Below are 24,204 nucleotides of genomic sequence, written 5' to 3'. Positions count from 1 at the left end.
ATGCCCTCGCCACATTGTTGCCGTCTTGAGCCGTGAAACTTGATTTGCAGAGGATTTTCCAACAAGGGGCCCCTCTCTAAAACATTGGCCATGCTAATGACAGCTTTAGTCTCAGTATAAGTGACCCGTTCAAGCCTCTTCACATGGAGGACGGTGGGGGGGGGGGCAGCAGCAGAGTAAGCCATAGAGCACTCAGCCACTCAACAGACAACCCCGCACACACAGCCTTGTGGCCGATCAGTCTTAACAGCTGAGTTGAATCACACAGACTCGCTCTCTTAATCCTTGTCCAACCAACTTCACAGTCAGTAAGATCAAACCACCTCGAGTCACAACTCAAATTGTAGGAAATAAGTTGAATCCATAGCGGAATGGGAGTTTATCTGCCATTGCCATTTCTGTGCTTTCATTCGGTCACAATTTTCTGGAATGAAGTCTGCTGAATGCTCTGCTCTTCTTACAGGTTATCCACACGTTTACTGTGTTTTATAAAGGGGGATGATGACATGCATCTCATTTTCAGAGGTGTCCAGTGTAATTCTTTGTACAAGCTTGTTGTGCTGGCCTTGTTGGCTGGTTTGTTTCCACTGCTACGTTTTATCTCACTTAGCCAATCAGTTACTTGCCTGGTAACAACTGTTTGTTGCTGTTGCCTTCTACAGTGAGGTCTTAAACTTTTGATGTGCCAAGCTCTGAGGAAGGATACACATTTGAGGGGAATAAAAGACACCTGAGTTTCGTAATATTTTCCACCCCCATCGGCCAGTACTCTGCCGTCCAACTTTTCACTCTCTTGGGCTGTACATCATGGGCAAAGCTGTATTCGAAAACACATCTAGGTGTCGAAGACTCATTAGTAGCAAGTGTTGCTTTTTGCCTTCAACAATGTTAGTTGTTTTAAAGATGTCTGCTCAGGCTGATGGTAAACAGCGGTGTTAGACCTATTAAACTCCAGGTTCTCCAATACACTAAGTTAATCAAATGTTTTGCCGGGAAGAGAACTATTAGCCTAAGTGTTTAGGTGTCTTGCAATTTTCCAGGAGACTTCGCCGGTAACCGCTCATCTTCTTGATGGCTCGTGGCGGTACACCTTTTGGAAATAACAAAGGAAAGGGAAAGATGAATTGGAGAGTCTTGAATCAACAAGAAAGTCTGTTTTTCTTTTTGACGTTTACAGCCCTGCTAGAGGGGAGGATGAGATCGGCGTCTTCAAAGGTTAACAATAACCTTTACAGAGTGCTGTCTGGCTCTCCTCCCTAGCTCCAGCACTGAGACTGCCTGGTCTAGTAATATTCAGCCAGAGAAGCAGCCTTAGTCCCAGCTCCAGCGCTGCGCTGCACGACAATGTCTCATTTCCTGAGGGATGTGCACTGCTGTCCCACATCTGTCAACAGGCAGGGGGCCTGCGAGCTCCTCTGCTCCTGTTCTGGCCATGTTTGTGGCTTATTAACATGATTGTGCTGTGTCTATCACTCTTCTCCATAGCAGTGTTGCGGTGAGGAGTTGCCAGCAGCTGTCGACTTGTCTGTTCGCAATGCATCCCATATGTATCCCAAAGACCACATTGTGTTGGAATTTACAGGCAAATAGGCCTGCGTGGCGTTCAAAGACATCGCTGGGACAGCCAACCTGTTCAGACCGTCCTTTCTAAACCCAGTTGAGAAGACCGGAAGCACCTGTTATAGTTCCTAGCTACATTTACAGTGCCTTCAGGAAGTATTCATACCCCTGGACTTATTCCACATTTTGTTACAGCCTGAATTCAAAATGGATTAGTTTTTTTTCTCTCAAACATCTACACACAATGCCCCCAAATGACAGTGAAAACTTGTTTTTATACATTTTCGCAAATGTATTGAATTAAATATTGTGTTTTATGTAAGTATTCACATCCCTGAGTCAATACATGTTAGAACCAACTTAGGCAGTGATTACAGCTGTGAGTGCTTCTGGGTGAGTGAGCTTTGCATACAATATTTGCCCATTAAAAATAAAAAATAAAAAAAAATATTATATAGATATATCTATATATAGAGATATAAGTCATATCTATCTATCTCTGCTACTCGAACATTCACTGTCTTCTTGGTAAGCAACTCATGTAGATTTGGTTTTGTTTTAAGTTATTGTCCTGCCTCTAGGGCTTTGCCTGTGCTTAGCTCTATTCGGTTTTATTTTTCATCCTGAAAAACTCCCCAGTCCTTAACGATTACAAGAATACCCATAACATGATGCAGCCACCGCTGTGCTTGAAAATATGGAGAGTGGTACTCTTATGTTTTGGGGCAAATCAATACTATGTAGTCAAGACAAAGTGAATTGCTTTGCCACATTTTTTTGCAGTATTACTTTAGTGCCTCATTTGTAAACAGGATGTGTGTTTTGGATTGTTTTTATTCAGTACAGGCTTCCTTTTCACTCTTGTCAATTAGGTTGGTATTGTGGAGTAACTCTTGATCCATCCTCAGTTTTCTCTTATTTCAGTCAAACTGTTTGTCACCATTGGCGTCATGGTGAAATCCCTGAGTGGTTTCCTTCCTCTCTGTCAACGGAGTTAGGATGGACGCATGCATCTTTGTAGTGACTGGGTGTATTGATACATCATCCAGAGTGTAATTAATAACTTCCCCTTGCTCAAAAGGATATTCAATGTCTTATTTTATTTTTTTACCCATCTACCAATATGTTCCCTTTTGAGTTATTGGAAAACCTCCCTGGTCTTTGTTTGATTCTGTTTGAAATTCACTGCTCGACTAAGGGACCATACAATTATCTGTATGTGTGGGGTACAGAGATGAGGTAGTCATTCAAAAATCATGTTCAACACTATTATTGCACAGGATGAGCCCATGCAACTTATTATGACTCGTTAAGCACATTTTTATTCCTAAACTTATTTAGGCTTGCCATAACAAAGGGTTTAAATACTTTTGACTCCAGACATTTCTGCTGTTCAGGTTTCATTAATTTGTAAACATTTCTAAAAACATAATTCCACTTTGACATGAGGTATTGTGTGTAGGACAGTGACATAAAAAAAATATATATTTCATAAATTTTAAATGCAGGCATTAACACACAATGTGGAAAAAGTCCAAGTGTGAATACTTAAGGCACTACATTTTTGTTTACATTGTCCTTGAATATGGTGCTTGGCGGGTTGATTTTTGTAAAAAAAAATTCCCCCCATCACTTTTGCATCTCGTGTGTGTGCAGGTTGGCTCAACGATTGACTGACGTAGTAGATAAAGGCAATGTTTTTGTATACTGTTTACACTAGTCTTTGCTTTAACTTCTTGACGCTACCAATCCCTGTAGCGGGATAATTTCCGTCTGCAACCGCTGAATAGCATAGCACAACAGTCAAATAATATTACTAGAAAATATTCATATTCATGAAATCACAAGTGCAATATTTTGAAACACATCTTAGCCTTTTTGTTAATCACCCTGTCTCAGATTTTGAAATTATGCTTTACACAGAGAACTTACACAAACGCTTGGATTGCTTATCGATAGCCTAGCATAGCATTATGTACATTTAGCATCAGGAAGCTTGGTCACAAATCAGAAAAGCAATCAAATTAACCATTTACCTTTGATCTTAGGATGTTTTCACTCATGAGACACCCAGTTACACAGCAAATGTTCCTTTTGTTCCATAACGATTATTTTTATACCCAAAATGCTGACGTTATGTTCAGAAATCCACAGGAAAGAGCGGTCACGACAACGCAGACGGAAATTCCAAATAGTTTTCATAATGTCCACAGAAACATGTCAAATGTTTTTTTATAATCATTCCTCAGGTAGTTTTTAAAATATATATTCAATAATATATCAACCGAGTGTGTAGCTTTTTCCATAACAGCGGGTGAAATAATGGCCGGTTTACTCAATTGCGCACAAACTCACTCAGAGCTCCACCTCTCCACTTATGCAATGTGATCCTTCACGCTCATTTTTCAAAATAAAAGCCTGAAACTGTCTAAAGACTGACACCTTAGGGAAGCCACAGAAAAATTAATCTGGTTGATATCCCTTTAAATGAAGGACAGGCATGCATAGGAACACAGATTTCAAAACAAGAGGCACTTCCTGATTGGATTATCTTCAGGCTTTCGCCTGCAATATCACTTCTGTTATACTCACTATGTTTTTACAGTTTTGGAAACTTTAGTGTTTTCTATCCTAATCTGTCAATTATATGCATATTCTAGCATCTGGTCATGAGAAATAGGCCGTTTTACTTTGGGAACGTTATTTGTCCAAACATAAAAATAGTGCCCCCTAGCTTCAAGACAGTTGTGAATGAACAGCCTAAATGAGCCCCAAGCTCTTGTTACCCAAGTCGTGCGTTTTACTGGATCAGCAGGATTGTCTTTGCGTGTGAAAGCCGTTCCGCCATGTAAATGTAATTATGTTTTGGCTTAACTGGACCTACTGTTGGCAGGCCTGGTTGGAGAATACTTCAATGTTTATAGACTGGTGGGTGAGATTTATTGTCCGTGATCCTCTCCAGACACCAGCTCCCCATATTTCCTGGGGAGTTGCAGGGATCAGGAGAAGATGGCGTTCCATGGATCAAGAGTTCAGCTAAAGCTAGACCCTATCTGGTTCTGTTGCTCTGTCTGGGTGTGTGTGTGTGTTGGAGTATGACCATATGGAACAAGAATTGTTTATATTGCGATAAAGAAAATATGGACTTTGTGCAATGCACTCCATCACAATACATCAACTTGAACCTGTGGCGCTAATGAGTCTCCTTCAGCTAGGAAATAACTCCATCTACCTTTTTGAAGGTACACCTTTATAACCAAATGATTGCTAGAAAATGACCGTTTTATAAAATGCAATCCACAATTGAAACTTCTCTGGTTACTGTACTATGTGGAAAAGCTGTTTGTGCTGAGGGTGTGTTAACAGCTGCTGCCGCGCGATCACTAATCTTACCGAAGTCTCAAGTATTTGGTTGCCTGAGTTGGAATACCTCATAAGCTGCTGACTTTACTATTTACCAAGAGTTTATATTTTTAGTAGCCGTCTATTTCCCACCACAGACCGACGCGAGCGCTAAGACCACACTCAACGAGCTGTATAGGGCCATAAGCAAACAAGAGAATTATCATCCAGAGGTGGCGCTCGTAGTGGCCTGCAATTTTAATGCAGGGAAACTGAAATACGTTTTTTCTCTGTCTTCACCAGCGTGTCACCTGTGCAACAACTGTAGATCAGCAATAGTCCACACACAGAAATGCGTAACAAGGCTTGCCCCCCCCTTTGGAAAATCTGGCCTAGTCAATGACACATCTGCCATGCTGACCCTAAACACAGGGATGCATGCTTACTCCCCTCCTGTAGTCTTTGTTCCCATGAGTGTGTGACCTCGCATGACTCCAGCACCATAATTTAAGTTTGCTGATGACACACGTGGTAGGCCTGATCACTGACGATGCTGCCTATAGAGAGGAGGTCCGTGATCTGACCGTGTGGTGCCAGAACAACAACCTCCACGTCAGCAAGACAAGTGAGCTGATCATGGGACAACAGGAAACGGAGTGCCGGGCGCACCCCGATCCACATCAACGGGGCTGTAGTGGGAGCGTGTTGTGAGCCTCAAGTTCCTCACAGTAGTGAAGAATACATGACCCCCCCCACCCCACCCCAGTAGGCTGAAAAGATTTGGCATGGGCCCTCGGCTCCTCAAATTTTAGAGTGGTATGGCAACTGCTTGGCATCCGACCGCGCTACAGAGGGTAGTGCGTACGGCCCAGTACATCACTGGGGCCGAGCTCTGTCATCCAGGACCTCTATACCAGGCGGTGTCAAAGGAAGGCCATAAAAATGGTCAAAGAATCTAGCCACCCAAGTTACCCCGCTCTTAAGTTTGATTAGTAAAAAGTCTTTATTTTTAACATTACATGCATCATGTGGGTTGAACGCATAATGGTAGTGACTGCCCATGACTATTGATCCCTTATTAATCAGTTATTCGCATGACCTTACTTTAATAAAATATTTCAGTTGTGTGTTATTTGATTACTTAATTTTTAAATAATTTCTATAGAACTGCTGTCTGACGATAACTGTTTAAGTAGTACATAACGCGTACTTTCATGACTGCTGAATACCTCTCAAAGCAACTGCTCTCTGTATCCCTTGATCGCGCATTCTTAGTAGGAGGCGTGAAAGAAACCAAGACCGGCCAAGTAGCTGCAAAATGGATTATGGTCATTGTAGTTAATTATCACGTTTTCTGCATCACTTAATTCTTACGTTAACATGTAGAACATTGGCCTGTTGGAAACTACAACCCCTTAATACATTGCACAGTTCGGGCATCTATCTCTAGAGAAAATGCAGTACAATGTGCGCATTGAGCTCACAGGGAGAAAAAAATCTGAAAATGGAATTTAAATAATTGAACCGAAGTCGATCAATTAGTTTAAATACCAAAATAACTGTTTTGGTTAATCACTCAGTCCGAGCAGCTATTTTAACTATTAGTGCTATCTGCATGAACCCTCTATGCACCAACGTTTTGACTCTTCACGCTACTGTTTTATTATCTATCCTGTTGCCTAGTTACTTTACCAATACCTATATCTACCTCCATTACCTTGTACCCCTGCACATCGACTCGATACTGGTACCCCGTGTGTGTCTAGCCACGTTAGTCGTCATGTATTTATTCCTCGTTATTTTCTTTCTGCATTGTTGGGAAGGGCCCGTAAATAAGCTTTTCACTGTTGGTCTACACCGGTTCTTTACGAGTCGTGACAAATAACATTTGATTTGAATTGTGTTCTGCATCACATTAGACTCCTGTTGAGTTCCAGAGGACGGTTCCAATTATGATACTAGACATTTGAATTGCGGAATTGATATTTAACTTTTCTATTTAGATATTTTGTAAACATGACAACTCAGGTCCACCATTTTTGTTTTTAAGATAGTCTTCAGACCAAACGTCAACATGTATAAGCAAATTAAAATGTTCAGATGAAGTCTTATACAAGAATTTGATCATATGACCAATAGGAGTCCATTAAACCAGATTTTGTTAAAGGCTTCAAACAGAAGCATAACTTTGCATATTGGGTGACACAATTCAAATGTTATTTGAGAATATAGCATTTCTCCTCCTTTCCTGCTCCTTTCCTGAGAATTGGAGGGGGAAAGAAAAGCAGTATGGACATTCTGTTTGAATTAAGGCAGCGCTGTTCTTGGCCTTACATAGAAAACGGCAGATAAAAAGATAATATCATTTGTTGCCGAGTCGGGCCTTCAGAAGAACTGGCCAAACCTCAAGCGAAACCCTATAATATTTCAAAGCCAATGGTGAATAGGGAGGTTGTTTCGTGTGAAGCGGCCTGAGGGGGGGCTGTATTCGGGAGTGGGGTAATTGGTCAGATCTGGCAGGTAAGAGGTGGGGAGGGGGGGGGGCTCGCTCATGTGGAGATTTGAATTTGTGCAATTCTCCTAGACTTCTCCATATAATGCAGTCCACAAGGTAATGCATCTTGATGGTGATCCCAAAGCTGAGCCAATAATATGATGGGTAGGTATAAACACAGCAACAAACCCAGGAAAACGCATCCCAGCTCCCACTACTACAAATCTATCTAACTTCGGCAGAACGCTGGCTTTATAGCCTAATTATTTAAATTAGAATAAACTAGTGCTTGACATTTTAAAGGGCCAGGGTCTGTAGGGAATGATGGTTTGTAATTCAGAGACTAAGTGGTAAGAAATAAATGTGTCACTCCTGATTTTGTTAATCTAGTGTAATGTGAGAGTGAAATGGCCTGTTCTGTGTTGGTCAGGCCTCGGTCATACTCGAGCAGCTTTAGGCTCACTAGTAGAGACTGGTCTTTGGAGGCCATGTGGCCTGTTGTCACACTGCCCCTGCCCACAGAATTTGTATGGCATCTGTGACACTAAGGCACAAATAGGATATTTAAAATCGGCTGGCATTGAAGCCCGCCAAGCAGGGACTGCCGGGTGGCGCAGTAGTCTAAGTGACAATCTCAGTGCTAGAGGCGTCACTACAGACCCTAGGTTGTATCACAACCGGCTGTGGATGGGAGTCCCATAGGGCAGCGCACAATTGGACCAGCAGCGTTAGTTTGGCCAGGGTAGGCCGTCATTGTAAATAAGAATTTGTTCTTAAATGACTTGACTAGTTAAATAAATAAAGTAATTTTCTCTGACTTGCTGATGAGACTTTCATATTTTGTTTTCCTCTCAATAAAATAGTTTTCTAATTTTTCCAAGGGTTGGAAAAGATTTCTGCTCATAAAGTGCCATCAATGTGTTTTCTCTGTTGCTCCTAAATCCTGTGGAATCCACATTTCTAGATCTAGCATAATAAGATCCAGATCAAACTTATTTAACAAACCTTGTTGTATTGCCAACTCTTTACCTTCATTTTTTTGTTTAGCAAAAGAATGTGTGTTTGGGTGTTGAGTCCATTTTTGTTTGTTTGCAAGATTTTTCCTTTTTTGGTGGAAAGGGGAGGTCAATTCCTTCAACACTTTCTTCACCCTGTGGCATATGTTTGAATGACCTCAGAGGCCTGCTTAGGTTTGTTCTGGGCTAATTTACCTAGGCAGCTGGCACGTTTTTAATAACACAAAAGGCTCCAGTATGCACTGGCAGCCATGCGTTTACCCGAGCCTGCTGTCTAGGGCCTCCCCTCCCCTCCTCCACTCCCAGGCCGGCCCCAGAAGGAGTTAACCTGGAGAAAGTGTGGCCGTGCCGCTGGAATCCAGGGCCAAAAATTGATAAGCTGCGCACTTACACCGCTCGCCTTGCAGCGCATCAAAGGATTATGTGGAATTGTCAGGATAGGGAGGAACATGACTCCAGAGCAGTAATCCTACCTGGATTAGACTGCGGGGGGAAAAGGTAGAGGGGAGGAATCATCCCAGAGTTGTGGCGGTTTCCTCCATTGCTGGGATTTTGATGGTATACGCGGGTGAGCGCCTGAACAATGTCCTGTTGTCCACTGAAGACAAAAGGGGGGAAACAGACGTTCTGAAAGGTATGCCATCCAATAACATGTCTAATTACACCAGTGGAAAGAATTCATGCCAAACTCCTAGGAAACCATGAGACAAACATCAACCCCATCCTGTGTTCAACAACACTCCCAGTGTTCTGTACAGATTGTTAGAACCCAAAGTCAAAAGTCTGCTTCCAAAGCAAAACTGGTCATCCATATTTGAATTGGGACAAGATAACGCACTAGTAAGGCCTAACTACAGAATAACAAATATTTACATTCCAAAGACATGAAAAACATTTAAAATCATCTGTCTCCCTCAAACAGGGAATCATAACATTCATGGAACTTGGAATACCACACACGTTGTGTGAAGCTTCCAGGAAAGTTCAGTTGAGGTATTATATCTCTGCTAGCTGTGGCTGTTATAGAAACCTGTTTGTTGAGCGTCACGTGACCCACCCCAGAGATGACCCACCCTCTCCCCCACAGTGTTACTGCACTTCAATACACTGTTCAACTTCAAAGACAAGTTGGCGTGAGGTGTGAAAAATAACTTTCTGCTAGTTCCCCTTTAAGACTTTGCACTCTGAGTCTTATTGGGTGGCTTGAGTTGCGCTTTGCCCCTTTAAAAAAGGTCTAGCTGCAGTTTCTACATCCATTTTTGGACTTACAAATTGATATGTACCCATTGATTCTTAAAGAATATAACATATACATTCCTCATCTTAGCTTAACTGTAGTACCCCATCAGAACTTAAAATATGAGCTTGTTTTACGCCAATGTTTGTTTACAAACACTGTATAGGCTCAACATGATTAACTATCATTTTGATGTCATTCTTTACATCCCTAGCTCTGTCTGTGAATTTGACTTAACATTTCTCCAGCCTTATCGCTCAGCTTTTTACTGAAACAGTGGTGGGGACAACCTAGTCACACGGTACAAATGTCCAATAAAGAATGCTGGGTGTAAAGTGAACCCAATCCACCCCATGAGTTTGTCAGCTATGTGGTCAGAGCAGTTTAGTGAACCGGATTATCTTCCATCTCACCTTTTTCTTCCTCAAAAGCGACACCATTTCTCTGTGGTGTCAAATTCTGCCAGTCCCCCTCAGTGTGCTGCCTGCAATGCGCCCAGTTTTTCTTTATATTAGGAGAGGGAGGAAGTCAGTCGCTCCACCAGCTGTAGGAAGCGAGGGACTGAATTTCAGGAATGAATCAAGTGGACTCCCCTCCAGGGCAGCAGCCCCAATCCCTAGCCCTAACCCAATCTCCGTCTGCACGCTCTGCTCTCTGCTCCACGCAGGAAGGGGCCTGCTGAATGGGCCTAAGTTTGCCTTAACTCGAGCAATCCAAAGTCATCTGGAAGAGCACAGGATCTTAGAAGTATAAGTTGCCATTATGTTAAATACTTTCTTTGAACAGGACATAAAGGTGTACTGGTGCCTTTTGTGCTCAATTCCTGTAGGGTTGTGTGCTTGTGGACAACATCTTGTTTTCATCCAGAGCAGGCCATTTAAAAACATTTTTTGATACTGCGTGTCTGAACCACTTCAGTTTGTCTCTCACCAAAATGAAGACCTAGGGTGGGTTGGTTGGTTGCATGGACTGAATTACACCCACGTGAACCCACTGATACCTCCATGCAAGCTGATCTGCGTAGCGTTTGGTTTCTCCTGGAGCAGAATATGCTCACCAAGTCACGTAGTAGTGGCTGCCATAAGATGCCACACTCCAGAATTTTCGGTCAGACGGAAATATATCCTGGAGCTGACACCAGTTTGCGGAGAAAAAAAGAAAAAGGGGAAAAAAGGCTCTATTTTCAGAGGCACAGTTTTGTGTAATGGTAATGCCGGGTAGTCTAGGATTTGTCGAGTGTAATTGCAGTCTTTTCTGAAATGAGCACAGTTCACTTCCCAGGAAGGAACATTCGGTTTCAGTTCTCTCTTTCTGCACCGTAAAAGAGCGAAGCATGCTTTGGCACCACTCCTTATATCCGTGTACTGTTTCCTCCCTCTCTGTAATGCAACACTTGTGACAGGAATCGCATACTGTCACATTCATTTTTAAACGTGATACAAATAAGGATTTATTTGTGCTGTCTCCCACAGACGTTTTTCCTAGATGGAGATATTCAGTCATGCTCCATGGTTAATGGTAATCTATGAAAATCAATAGTTTGTCTGTTTGCAGTTTGGACTTCTCTTGGTTTGAAATGTCTCCATGATTTTGGCTTCAATACACGCAGCAAGAATGTCTTGAAATTAGTACTCACTTGGTGAACTCAACAAATATTATGTGAGGGTCACTGTCAGTGCAATGTATCCAGTTGTGTCAGAAACCTGGTCTCACCTGTTATTTTTTTTATTTACCCCAGGTTATCAAGTACTAGATTGCATAACTCTTATTGATGCCTACAGCATCTATGGGGTGTGAGTGGATTTGTGTCTAACAGAACAAGAGCCTGAGGATAAATCAAACTCTGTTGCTCATACTTGGCACACTGAGGATGCCTATTAGTTGCCAGTTCCTACCATTTTGCCCTTGAGCAAATTACCCTACTGCGCCAGGTGTGTTGAAATAAAACTGTTTATTTTCATACATGGCACAGGCTACCGCTTGGGTTGCCCATTTTTTACGGTTAAACCCTCCTCCTTGCTCTCCCTCAGGTGATTGACGTGGACGGCTCCAACAGGGCGACCCTGCTGGAGGACAAGCTTCCCCACATCTTTGGCTTCACGCTGCTGGGCGACTACATCTACTGGACGGACTGGCAGAGACGGAGCATCGAGAGGGTCCACAAGACCGACGCTATCCGAGAGATCATCATCGATCAGCTGCCTGACCTTATGGGTCTCAAGGCCACCAGAGTCACAGAGACCTCCGGTAGGAGACAGAATGTTAATGTTTGACATGAGGATGCACACAGCTTTTTTTAGTAGAAGTAGTATACAATAATTAAGAATACTCATGTAAATGTTTTCTAATTTTCATGTATGGATATCCACAACTGTCCACACTTGAAGAGAACAGAACTCTGTCTACTGCAGAGAAACTGACAGTGTCTCTCTCTCTCTCTCGCTCTCCAAAAGGCACGAACGGCTGTGCGGAAGACAACGGCGGCTGCAGCCACCTGTGTTTCCACCGGCCCCAGGGCCTGCGCTGTGCCTGTCCCATGGGCCTGGAGCTGCTCAGTGACATGAGAACGTGCGTGGTGCCCGAGGCTTTCCTGCTCTTCACCAACCGGGCTGACATCCGCTCCATCTCTCTCGGCACAAACTCTAACGACGTGGCCATCCCTCTCACCGGGGTCAAGGAGGCCTCCGCCCTCGACTTTGACGTCTCCGAGAACAGGATCTACTGGACTGACGTTAGCACCAAGGTGAGGATGACTGCTTTTCTGTCATTCTATTCTAGTCATTGTTAATTTGAGTTACCATGTATAATTTTGGGTGTTTGTTTTGGGTTGAATTAGCCACCAGGTGTTTATTTGTTTAGGCTCCAGGCTTTTTTAAATTCCTATTGAGCTCTGTGCCTGACTGTTCAAGTGTCTGACTCTACTCCCCTGTTCTGCCTCCCCAGACCATCAGCAGGGCCTTCATGAACGGCAGCTCTGTGGAGCATGTGATAGAGTTTGGCCTGGACTACCCAGAGGGCATGGCAGTGGACTGGATGGGCAGGAACGTGTACTGGGCCGACACCGGGACCAACCGAATCGAGGTGGCCCGGCTGGACGGACAGTACCGGCAGGTCCTGGTGTGTAAGGACCTGGACAACCCTCGCTCCCTGGCCCTCGACCCCGCCAACGGGTAAGACTGACTGACTGAGATTCGTCCCATCTGCATGACGCAACTCATGTCTGACTGACCTTAGCCTGGTCGCTGATCTGTTTGTGCGGTCTTGCCAACTTCGAACATGTGACCGTGACCATAGGAGTGAGAAAAAACGTACAAAGCTCTGAAGCCAGGCTAGACTGTCTCTTCACCAGTACTGATAGAGATGTCTGGCTGGGTGAATCCCCACACATGATCTTTTTCCTCTCAGGCAGTGAGTGTAATGAGAGGTTGCGTCAGTGGCACAGCACTGCGGCTAGTCCTCCGTGTGAGGAGTTTGTCGACACTCTTGTGCCAACCTGCCACGGCTTCTACATGTCACTCTGCAGTATGAAGTAATTCCTGTGGTTTCTGATGCATTTTTACCACGTAGCTTCACCCATTGGCATTGTTTCCTCTCTGAAATACAGCACTGAGTTATTCCACAGTGATTGTCCCTGTACTTGGGGCCGTGGCCATTTTTACAAATGTACAAGTTCTTATTGAATTAGTTTAAGAATGCAGACATGGTCTTGGCTGGCAACAAGTGTTTGGGGGGATATAAAAAGCAGTTCTTTGTCTCTCTCTCTCCTCAGTTACATGTACTGGACTGAGTGGGGAGGCAAGCCCAGGATCGCCAGGGCCCACATGGACGGCAGCAACATAGTGACCCTAGTGGACAAAGTGGGCAGAGCAAATGGCCTCACCATCGACTACATTGACCAGAGACTGTACTGGACCGACCTGGACACCTGCATGATAGAGTCAACCAACATGCAAGGTAAACGCATACTGTCGTCAATCTCTTTTCCAACACTAATGTTAATGACGACAGCACATGATATGGCAGCAGGTAGTCTAGTGGTGAAGAGCGTTGGGCCAGTAACTGAAAGGGCGCTGATTTGAATCTCCGAGCCAACTAGGAGAAAAATACGCTGATGTGCTCTTGAGCAAGGCACTTAACCCTAATTACTCTTGTACAGTGGCTTCGGAAAGTATTCAGACCCCTTGACTTTTTTTCCCCCACATTTTTGTTACGTTAGACTTATTCAAACATTTATTAAATTGTTTTTTTCCCATCAATCTATACACAATACCCCCATGACAAAGCAAAAACTGTTTTTTAGAAGAAAAAAATGTTAAATGAAATGTCACATTTACATAAGTGTTCAGACCCTCCTAATCTTTGTTGAATCGTGCTCTGGCTGGGCCACTCAAGGACATTGAGACTTGTCCCAAAGCCACTCCTGCTTTGTCTTGGCTGTGAGCTTAGGGCCATTGTCCTGTTGAAAGGTGAACCTTCTCCCCAGTCTTAGGTTCTGAGCGCTCTGGAGCAGGTTTTCAAGGATCTCGCTGTACTTTGCTCCATTCATCTTTGCCTCGATCCAGACTAGTCTCCTACTTCCTGCTGCTGAAAAACATCCCCACATCATGATGCTGCCACCACTATGCTTCACCGTAGGGATGTTGTCAGGTTTCCTCCAGACATGACGCTCGGCATTCAGGCTAAAGAGTTCAATATTGGTTTCATCAGACCAGATAACCTTGTTTCTTGTGGTCTAATAGTATTTGGGTGCCATTTGGCAAACTCCAAGCAGGCTGTCATGCGTTTTACTGAGGAGTGGCTTCCGTCTGGCCACTCTACCATAAAGACCTTATTGGTGGAGTACTGCAGAGATGGTTGTTCTTCTGGCTCTTAGACTTGGCACTCAGGTACCGCTTGCCATGCGGTAGTAGAGAGAACAGTCTATGACTGGGGTGGCTGGTGTCTTTGACAATTTTCAGGGCCTTCCTCTGACACCGCCTGGTGTAGAGGTCCTGGATGGGAGGCAGCTTTGCCCCAGTGATGTACTGGGCCGTACGCACTACCCTCTGAAGTGCCTTGCGGTCGGAGGCCGAGCAATTGCCGTACCAGGCAGTGATGCAACCGGTCCGGATGCTCTCGATGTTGCAGCTGTAGAACCTTTTGAGGATCTCCGGACCCATGCCAAGTCTTTTTTTAGTTTCCTGAGGGGGAAATGGGCTTTGTCGTGCCCTCTTCACGACTGTCTTGGTGTGTTTGGACCAATCTAGTTTGTTGTTGTGGACACCAAGGAATTTGAAGCTCTCAACATGCTCCACTACAGCCCCGTCGATGAGAATGGGGACGTGCTCGGTGCTCCTTTTCCTGTAGTCCACAATCATCTCCTTAGTCTTGGTTATGCTAGAGGGAAAGGTTGTTATTCTGGCACTACCTGGCCAGGTCTCTGTTACTTAAACTCTGTGATGCATTTATTTGGGCTACAATCTGAGGTGCAGTTAACTCTAATGAACGTATCCCCTGCAGCAGAGGTAACTGGGTCTCCTTTTTTGTTGCGCCCCTCATGGGAGCCAGTTTCATCATAATCCATCTCTTTTTCAACCCCCCCCCCCCTCTGCTGTTTCGTTAATGATACATGGTGTATATTGATATACTTATTTTCATATTACTGTACAATATTACTTTCATATTGCTGTGGTTTAAAACCATACCCTCACCCATACATTTTCATTAGTCCACATTGATAATTATATATTTCCCCCAGGTCTGCAGAGGGAGATAGTGGCTGATGACCTCCTCCATCCGTTTGGTCTGACCCAGTACCGGGATTATATCTACTGGACAGACTGGAAACTGCGCAGCATCGAGCGGGCCGACAAGCGCAGCGGCCTCAACCGCACCATGGTCCAGGGACACCTGGAGTACGTCATGGACATCCTGGTCTTCCACTCCTCCCGCCAGGACGGTGCCAATGACTGCTCCCAGAACAACGGCAACTGTGCCCACCTGTGCCTGGCGTCGCCCGCCGGCGCCCAGTGCCGCTGTGCATCCCACTACACCCTGGATTCCAATGGCAGGAACTGCAGCTGTGAGTTGAGAAACGGGGAGCGTGAGGGCTCTTGGCTGGGGGTTGTTTTTGGTTTAATAAACTAAATGTAGTTTTGTTCAGTGTTGTATTGAACAGTCATAGTTTGTGTGTTTGGGGAAGGAGAGTGATTTATTTTGGGTTAAAGCTCCAGGCCGCTCTTGAATGTCTAAATCTAGATCGAAATATGTATAAATTAGAATGGACCTATACCTTTTCAAATTGCTTTTGACAACCAAATAAGTCCCCCCCCCCCCCCCCCCCCCCCCAAAAAAATGTGTGGTCCTCCACTGAATTTTAAAAAATCCCGATATTGCCCTCGATCCCTCCGCCCGCTGTAGATGGATGTATTGTCTAAATCAAACGCACGTCTGTCTACAGCCCTCGGCCATGCAAAACCCCAAACACATGTCTGTCTGAATCATGCCATGAGCAAACCTCAGACTTTCACTGAGGCCTGATGTGGACACAAGTGTTAGAAAGGAGGTTGCTGTGCACATATCCCAGCTCGAACATTCCTCTGCACTTGGCAGGGGATGAAGGCTCTGTCTTTCTACATGAGTCTGTTTTTCTTTCTTACTGTTGCATACTTCCCTGGCCTCTGGGGATCACTGATTACTGCATTCTAGTAAGCTGATTACAGTCATGGAGAGGTTGGTAGGAGAAGGGGGAATGAGAAAGAGATTTGTTTGGATTGCGCCTGCTGACCTCTGCCCCCCCGCCCCCCGGCTCTCTCTCTAGCCCCCTCCAGCTTCCTCCTGTTCAGCCAGAAGGCCTCCATCAGCCGCATGGTTCTGGGGGAGCAGAGCCCCGACATCATCCTGCCCATCCATGTCCTCCGCACCGTCCGGGCCATCAGCTATGACCCCCTGGACCACCTGGTCTACTGGGTGGACGGACGGCAGAACATCAGGAGGGCCCGCGACGACGGAACACAGGTGCGAGAGCATTAACAGGCCAGAATGTTAACCTGCTCGTACCAACAGCACATTTTAAGATACTATGTCATGTGATTTCCAACAGGCACTATGCTTTTCACCTCCCAGTTGACACACAGCAGGCTACTGTATCAAGGCTATGACTGAGTTATAGGACTTCATTTGATTGACATCAGTACAGCCATCAGCCACACAAGAATTTGTATGAACACTGGAAATAACTTTGACAGTGTGAAACTGTTGTAGGCCCCTTTCTCTGATGTGTATCGGTTTCTCCTTTCTCCTGTTCCAGTCATCAGTGGTGGTGTCCACCACTTCCACCCACCAGCAGCAGCCTGACAAGCAGCCCCACGACCTGAGCCTGGACCCCTACAGCCGTACTGTCTACTGGACTTGTGAGGCCACCAACACCATCAACCTCCAGCGCCTAGACGGAGATGCTGTGGGCGTGGTGCTGAGGGACGAACACGACAAACCCAGAGCCATCGTTGTCAATGCAGAGAAAGGGTGAGCGGGGAGGGTATCATGGTGGAGACTGGATAAAACAAAATACTGCTTCTTCATACTGTCACACTGGTTGAGGCAACTGTGAAGATGGAGGCAGACTGACTCAATAACTGCGTTTAGAGATGGCAACGTTTCTATTTGAAATCTACCCCATAAGTGGTGAACTTGGGAATGGAAAACAGGGGGAACTCACTCGAAAGCTTTTGAAAAGAGGCCAGGCAGGACTTCCAAAATATATCAGGGACAGGGTGTGGCACGCCTCCAAGCAGCAGAGTAATTAGTGGGTGATCAGGTGTTTAGTGATGTGGTGTTGACAATTTGACTTGGACACTCTGTGGAGCTCTGTTTAGTTTCCTTCCATAGGGCAGGGAAGGAACCACAGCCCTAAGTAAGTACGAGGCTGAGATGTCGGGCCATGTGTGCAGCAGAAGGTTGTGTATATTGTGCTCTTCTCTCCTCACCTCTAGCCTAGTGGAGCAGTGGTATGGTCAGGCCCTGGCAAGCTGCACTGTAATTGTGATGCCCATTGTTCATGCGGCTGCCCTCCATGTTAGCTTCTATTTTGGGCTCTTTGTGGCTTGGCCTGGATGTGACATAGGAGTAACCCAAAGTCAAAGAAGTAAACGAATCAACATGAGACGTGTTTATTATCTCAACGAGCATGGCCAGAAAGGAACAAATTTAAAACTTATGGCAACCAGCTGACAATTTTGAGAATTTGACATGGTCTTGTAGTTTTGTATGTTAGGGAATCAAATGCAACTTTCAAATGTCTCTCTCTCTGGGCCTGGAAAGCAGTAGATAAACATTGAAGATATTTTGCTCAGTAAAGGCTACATACAGGCAGGTTGAGAATCTGTCAGGATGAATTTTTCTTCCACTTTCCTTTTGAAGTGACATCTTCCAGATTTACTCGAAGCATTCTGGTGTTAGATTAATATGTCAATTGATTATGCTCACAGACTGCCATTTAACCATTTTTCCCTTGAAGAAGCAGAACCAAATTACAAACAGATGAGCGTTTGAGCAATAGCGTTTATTTCTCTAAGTCTTCTCAGTCCAACAAGTGTTAGGGAGGTTCTTATCAGAGCTGATAGAACCTGGCGTGAGACATAACAAACAAGGGAAGGCCCACACAGACAGACAATAGCTTCTACTCCGCCAGGCTTTCAGAGAGAGGGAGAGGGGGGCTAACTGAACAGCCCTGCCCTGCCCACCCATCAAAACACATACCATAGTATTATACTATCCATCATCTCTAGCTGATTTCAATTGTTTTGTGATTTTTAAAATTTATTTTACATTTAACTAGGCAAGTCATTTAAGAACAAATTCTAATTTCCAATGATGACCTAGGAACAGTGGGTTAACTGCCTTGTTCAGGGGCAGAATGACTGATTTTTTTACCTTGTCAGTACGGGGCTTCAATCTTGCAACCTTTCGGTTACTAGTCCAACGCTCTACCAACTAGGCTACTTGCCGCCCCAATGTGATAACGTTGATAGATACTGTATATTAACGTACATCTAAAGTACTGTACACAGTTGGGGTTTCAGGGTTAGGCTAGAAACTGATCAAATGTCTGGCAGTATGCTTTTGTTTTGGTCGTTTTAGTTTTCTAACCTCGGACTGGCTCATCTCTCCTATAGGTACATGTATTTCACCACCATGCAGGATCGCTCTGCTAAGATCGAGGGAGCGTCTCTGGACGGGACGGAGCGGGAGTCTCTGTTCACCACGGGTCTGATCCGGCCTGTAGCCCTGGCCCTGGACAACAAGCTGGGGAAACTCTTCTGGGTGGACGCTGACCTGAAACGCATCGAGAGCAGTGACCTCACTGGTGAGTCCCAGGGCTAAAGAAAAACAACCATTCTAGATCCAGAGCACCAGCACTTCTAAACACTCAGCTGAAAATGTATTGTTCCCTTTTCATCTGCTTTGATGGTATTTATTTACAGCTCTCATTCTCAATAGTCACTGAAGTACACCGCAATACTACTGAAAATGACACGGAATGTTCCTCCAGTCCAAACACAGTTTGTGGTCAAATAGGGGGGAGCTGAGTTTGATCATAGGAAAATAGTAGGTAATCAGAACGGATGTGGGCCTTTTTTCAATGTAATCCTTGGTCCCTCCTAGTCCCTCCCTCACACGAGCAGACACATCAAGGTTGTCTGGTTAAGCTCTATCATTGTCAGACAGCTGCTAGCCAAGGCCTTGTGATCCTTTCCGGTCCTGGTGCAGAGAGAAAGGTTTGATGTCTGCCTGGTGGCTGATGAGCTCACCTTTATCTGACTGTGCACATACATGTTTAGCTTCACTCCCTCTGCCTGGCCTCTGAAGTCTGGAATGGATAGGAACAGGCACCCAGACTGATTTATCCAGGCCATTTATGCACCATCGAAGACTGTCGAGTTATATAAGAGTGTATCTTTACTTTGGCAGACCATGTTTGGTCAGAGATATTGAATATTATTCAAACAAACTTGTTTTAGTGATGGCGTCTGAAGTTACCTATATTTGGTATGATGAAGGTTAGAGCTTCTAGAGTAAGCCCTAAGGGTCTGGAAAGTAAATACGTTTGAGAGAATGCACGGTCTTTGATGATTAGGATAGTGTATACGACCCTGCTTCTGATGAGGTCATTTCTTTTCCTCCTCCCAGGAGCCAATCGGATCGTCCTCCAGGACTCTAACATCCTGCAGCCCATGGGTCTGACGGTGCTGGGAGAGCACCTGTACTGGATCGACAGACAGCAGCAGATGATCGAGCGTGTGGACAAGCTCACGGGGGAGAAGAGGACCCGCATCCAGGGTCGCATCTCCTACCTCACCAGCATCCATGCTGTGGAAGACATGGACCCTACCGAGTTTGGTAAGGCAACAGGACTTTGTTTAGTCACATCCATTGCCACAGTTTATAACAGTACCTTTGCATATGTAGTGCTGTATGTTGTACATTAGAGTTTGGTTTACACTCTCCAGTGGCCAAAGCTAACCGTCCACGTCTTCTCCTTTCTCTCCTCCAAAGCTTCTCATCCCTGTTCCCGTGACAACGGAGGCTGCTCACACATCTGCATTGCCAAAGGAGACGGGACGCCACGCTGCTCCTGTCCCATGCACCTGGTCCTGCTGCCCAACCTGCTCGTCTGTGGAGGTACAGCACAGCTGCTGCTTTAACAAATCCAATAAGGCTTTGAGTGAACCATATCAGGTGCATTATTTCCCCCACCAGGCGTTTTGCTGTGAATCTAAACGTCCTCTGCTCCTCTACCACCTCAGAGCCGCCCACCTGTTCCACAGAGCAGTTCACCTGTGCCACAGGCGACATCGACTGCATCCCCATGGCGTGGCGCTGTGACGGCTTCGCCGAGTGTGACGATAACAGTGACGAGGAGAGGTGCCCAGTGTGCTCGGCCTTCCAGTTCCAGTGTGACAAGGGCCAGTGTGTGGATGCTCAGCTACGCTGTAACGGAGAGGCAGACTGCACAGACAACTCCGATGAACAGGACTGTGACAGTACGCTCACTCAACTCAGACTTTGTGTACTACATATTGACACTGGGCCAGTTTAGTGAACATGGACTAATGGGGTTGGGATTTAGACTGGGAACAACAGCGACCTTGTGTGGATTGTGACGATAAACCTTGAAACGAGGACTTTGCTCTGCTCTCCTCCCCTCAGCTATCTGCCTGCCCAACCAGTTCCGCTGTAACAACAACCAGTGCATCCTGAAGAAACAGCAGTGTGACTCCTACAGCGACTGTGCTGACAACTCTGACGAGCTCTTCTGTGGTGCGTTTAACTTCACTCACTGTCGCGAAAATCAAGGGAGTTTAGAATTGTCCGTTCAGAATTTACATATACCTGTATTTTGTGTCATTTTGCTCAGAATTGACAGCGGTCCGTTAAATGTATAGTAATGTCTTTGCCTGTCTGTTGTAGAATTCCTCACCCCCTCGTCAAACGACATTCACTCATCTCACACCAGCACCATCGGCCCTGTCATTGGCATCATCCTGTCAGTGTTTGTGATGGGAGGGATGTACTTTTTGTGCCAGCGGGTCGTGTGCCGCCGTTACAAAGGTCCCAACGGAGCCTTCCCCCACGAGTACATCAGTGGCACCCCCCACGTACCCCTCAACTTCATCGCCCCTAGCAGCTCACAGAACGGAACCTTCACCGGTAAAGAAGGTCAGCTATTACACAACACTGAAAATTGCAGGTCAATTGAATGAGTGTCTAGAGATCGCCTGTACTGTGACGGGGTTGTTTTTAACGTGCTGAAGCAGGTAGTTGTTCTGACAGACGGTGTTTTGTTTCTCTTAGGTATCTCGTGTGGGAAGTCTATCATGAGTTCTGTCAGTCTGATGGGGAGCAGCAGTAGTGGAACTCCGCTCTATGACAGGAACCATGTGACAGGGGCCTCCTCCAGCAGCTCATCCAGCGCCAAGGGAGCCTTCTATCCACAGGTATGTACCCACCTTCTCCACCCTCTTTTACCGGCACGTAGGGGACCCACCTTCTCCACCCTCTTTTACCGGCACGTAGGGGACCCACCTCGTCTGTCCTCTCAGAGATGGCTCTCATACATAATTCCCATACTGAAGAAAAGTAAACGTTAAATTACAAATGTTTAATGGCTAAAGATATGCATTTTATCCTCTGTATTTGCAGATGCTCAACCCTCCTCCCTCTCCAGCCACGGATCGCTCCCTGTATAACGCAGATGTCTTCTACTCCTCTAACAGTCCCTCCACCACCAGGTCTTACAGGTAAGAGATCAGTTTCTCTCTTTGCATTATGCTACAGTCAACTTTGTAAATTGGCACCTGTTGTAAAATAAAACAATGTTGTCTTCTCTCTTCTCTTCATGCTTGCTCCTGAAAGGCCTTATCTTATGCAAGGCGTGGCACCCCCCACCACCCCCTGCAGCACTGACGTCTGTGACAGCGACTACACCACAAGTCGCTGGAAGAGCAACAAGTACTACATGGACCTTAACTCAGACTCTGACCCCTACCCTCCTCCCCCCACCCCCCGGAGCCAGTACCTATCAGCAGAGGAGAGCTGCCCCCCTTCTCCATCCACAGAGCGCAGTTACTTTCACCTCTGTCCCCCGCCCCCCTCACCCTGCACTGACTCTTCATGACACCCGGGGAAATAGCCATGTCTGTAAATAATTTTAAATATGAACAAATTAGATCATTCTATTTTATTCATTTCCACTGGTTGCCATGGGTTAAAGTGGGGATGGGATGGAATAGGGCCAGATCAAGTGTGAAATTGTTGTACAGTGTGAAATGTATCACTTTTCTTTATCTTTCATGTTTCCCACCCTCGTTTCAGATGGAGTGTCGTCCTAATTTAGAGAATACCTTCAATTTGACTCCATTCTATTGGCCTTTGTTTTTTCAGCTAAATACTTCCTTCAAACAACATACCTATTTACGGTGACATTTTTAACAAGCGGACACCAATATTGGTTTGAGGAAGTACTCCATTCAAAAATATTAAGCTGGTAATGTGGCCAGCCAAAATAAAAATAAAATAAAAAAATAATTATATTGTAAATATTTGTAATTAAGTAAATAATTGTTTTCATAACAGCCATATGTTCTTATTAATGATTTTATTTGTGATTTGAAATTGTCCCAAGTATATGTTTATTTTACAATATACCAAAAGTGTGTTTGCTGCTACTGTACATATATACTGAGTTATAAAAACACTTTTAAAAAAAAAGCGCCCAACCAAACAATTACAATATATTAAGACTGACAATAGATCATGAAGCTATTTGACTTTTAATTATTTGTCTAGGAACATTGCAATTCTTTTTTGTATGTAGAACAGTATTCACGTGTGCATTTGTGAAATTGTGTTCATTGTTTTGAAGGAGTCTGTATGAAATAACTCATAAGAACGGCTTCATCATTGATGCAGTTGTCACCCAGAAATGACAAGGCTAGACACAACCTTTTAACTCTCTCGTGAATCTCTTCACTTTATCATTAAACTGATATGCCATGTCAGTGTGCCCTAATTACATATGACATATTAGACTGACTGTTCCTTAACAAAATATATATATATATATATATATATATATATATTTAAAAAAATGCCGATAAAGTTGGTATTTCAGCTTTTGTCAATTTAGTTTAAAAAAAAAGCTGTTCCATCCTCTTCTCTAAACAATTTTACTATCCTCACATACCATTTAATTCATTCAATTTAATTCTATAGATTGAATTTCATCAGTGGTGAATATCATGCACCTGTAAAATCATGGCTCTATTATATTGTCTTGTTTTGAAGGTTTATGTGCACGCTCAGCAAGCTGTCAGTTGCCAAATTGAGCACTTACTTAAAAATGAACTATCCAACCAGTTATGAAATGTGAATGTAAAATGACTGTGGGACGTGCAGAGGGAAATGTATATTAAATTCATACCTCTTAAAGCTTATTTCCAAGCTTTTTCTCTTGTCATTTGGATATTTGTGTAAGCAATTAACAATGGCGCTGACATAAGAAGTGAAATTAAATCATGTTCAACATTAGTGCTATGATATAGTGTCAGGCCTCCATCTTTATGTTGAACACCTCTGGCTTCTACCAGAGAGGTTGTATAGGTTCCTCAGACCACCACATGCTGCCCTGCCCATTTTAAGCCATGTTGCTGGATAGGGAGAACTTCAGCTCTATTTCAATGTGCCAGTATATAGATGCTCCCCGAACAAACTCTGTTTTGTGTTTTAAATGCCTTGCGTAATTTACACTTGTGATAATTTTTGTATCCAAAGCATTTTTATATAATAAAGGTTATATTTTAAGGAATACTTGTGTGCCTAATCTATTAAGTTAGTGGTGTCATTGTTTTATATAGTCACATGAAATGTGATATTAATTTCCATGTTGGTGAGCCAAATGGAGTTCACATTACTGTTGAGATGCTTCTGAATTGGTTATTCAGCACAGCCAGAAGAGGACTGGCCACCTGTCAGCCTGGTTCCTCTAGGTTTCTTCATAGGTTCCTGCGTTTCTGGGG

General features: G+C 44.5%; 1 protein-coding gene across 1 annotated transcript in view; it reads left to right on the top strand.

The window, feature by feature from the left end:
- Window positions 1–23,993, top strand: part of lrp5 (low density lipoprotein receptor-related protein 5) — a 51,243-nt gene extending 27,250 nt beyond the window's left edge. The window contains exons 9-24 of the mRNA XM_036952966.2: window positions 11,680–11,896; window positions 12,103–12,392; window positions 12,593–12,819; window positions 13,419–13,603; window positions 15,387–15,710; window positions 16,449–16,645; window positions 16,938–17,152; window positions 18,802–18,992; window positions 19,817–20,026; window positions 20,183–20,308; window positions 20,434–20,670; window positions 20,837–20,947; window positions 21,098–21,346; window positions 21,482–21,624; window positions 21,830–21,927; window positions 22,043–23,993. Of these exons, the coding sequence (XP_036808861.1) occupies window positions 11,680–11,896; window positions 12,103–12,392; window positions 12,593–12,819; window positions 13,419–13,603; window positions 15,387–15,710; window positions 16,449–16,645; window positions 16,938–17,152; window positions 18,802–18,992; window positions 19,817–20,026; window positions 20,183–20,308; window positions 20,434–20,670; window positions 20,837–20,947; window positions 21,098–21,346; window positions 21,482–21,624; window positions 21,830–21,927; window positions 22,043–22,304 (3,282 nt within the window). The 3' untranslated portion in view covers window positions 22,305–23,993. The remainder of the gene's footprint in view (window positions 1–11,679; window positions 11,897–12,102; window positions 12,393–12,592; window positions 12,820–13,418; window positions 13,604–15,386; window positions 15,711–16,448; window positions 16,646–16,937; window positions 17,153–18,801; window positions 18,993–19,816; window positions 20,027–20,182; window positions 20,309–20,433; window positions 20,671–20,836; window positions 20,948–21,097; window positions 21,347–21,481; window positions 21,625–21,829; window positions 21,928–22,042) is intronic.
- The last annotated feature ends 211 nt before the right edge of the window (window positions 23,994–24,204 follow it).

This window comes from Oncorhynchus mykiss, chromosome 2, assembly GCF_057628025.1.
Source record: "Oncorhynchus mykiss isolate SJ-2025 chromosome 2, ASM5762802v1, whole genome shotgun sequence".
In the NCBI taxonomy this organism is placed as follows: domain Eukaryota; kingdom Metazoa; phylum Chordata; class Actinopteri; order Salmoniformes; family Salmonidae; genus Oncorhynchus; species Oncorhynchus mykiss.
Note: the sequence above shows the minus strand (reverse complement) of the source record. Positions and strands in the feature narration are given on the sequence as shown.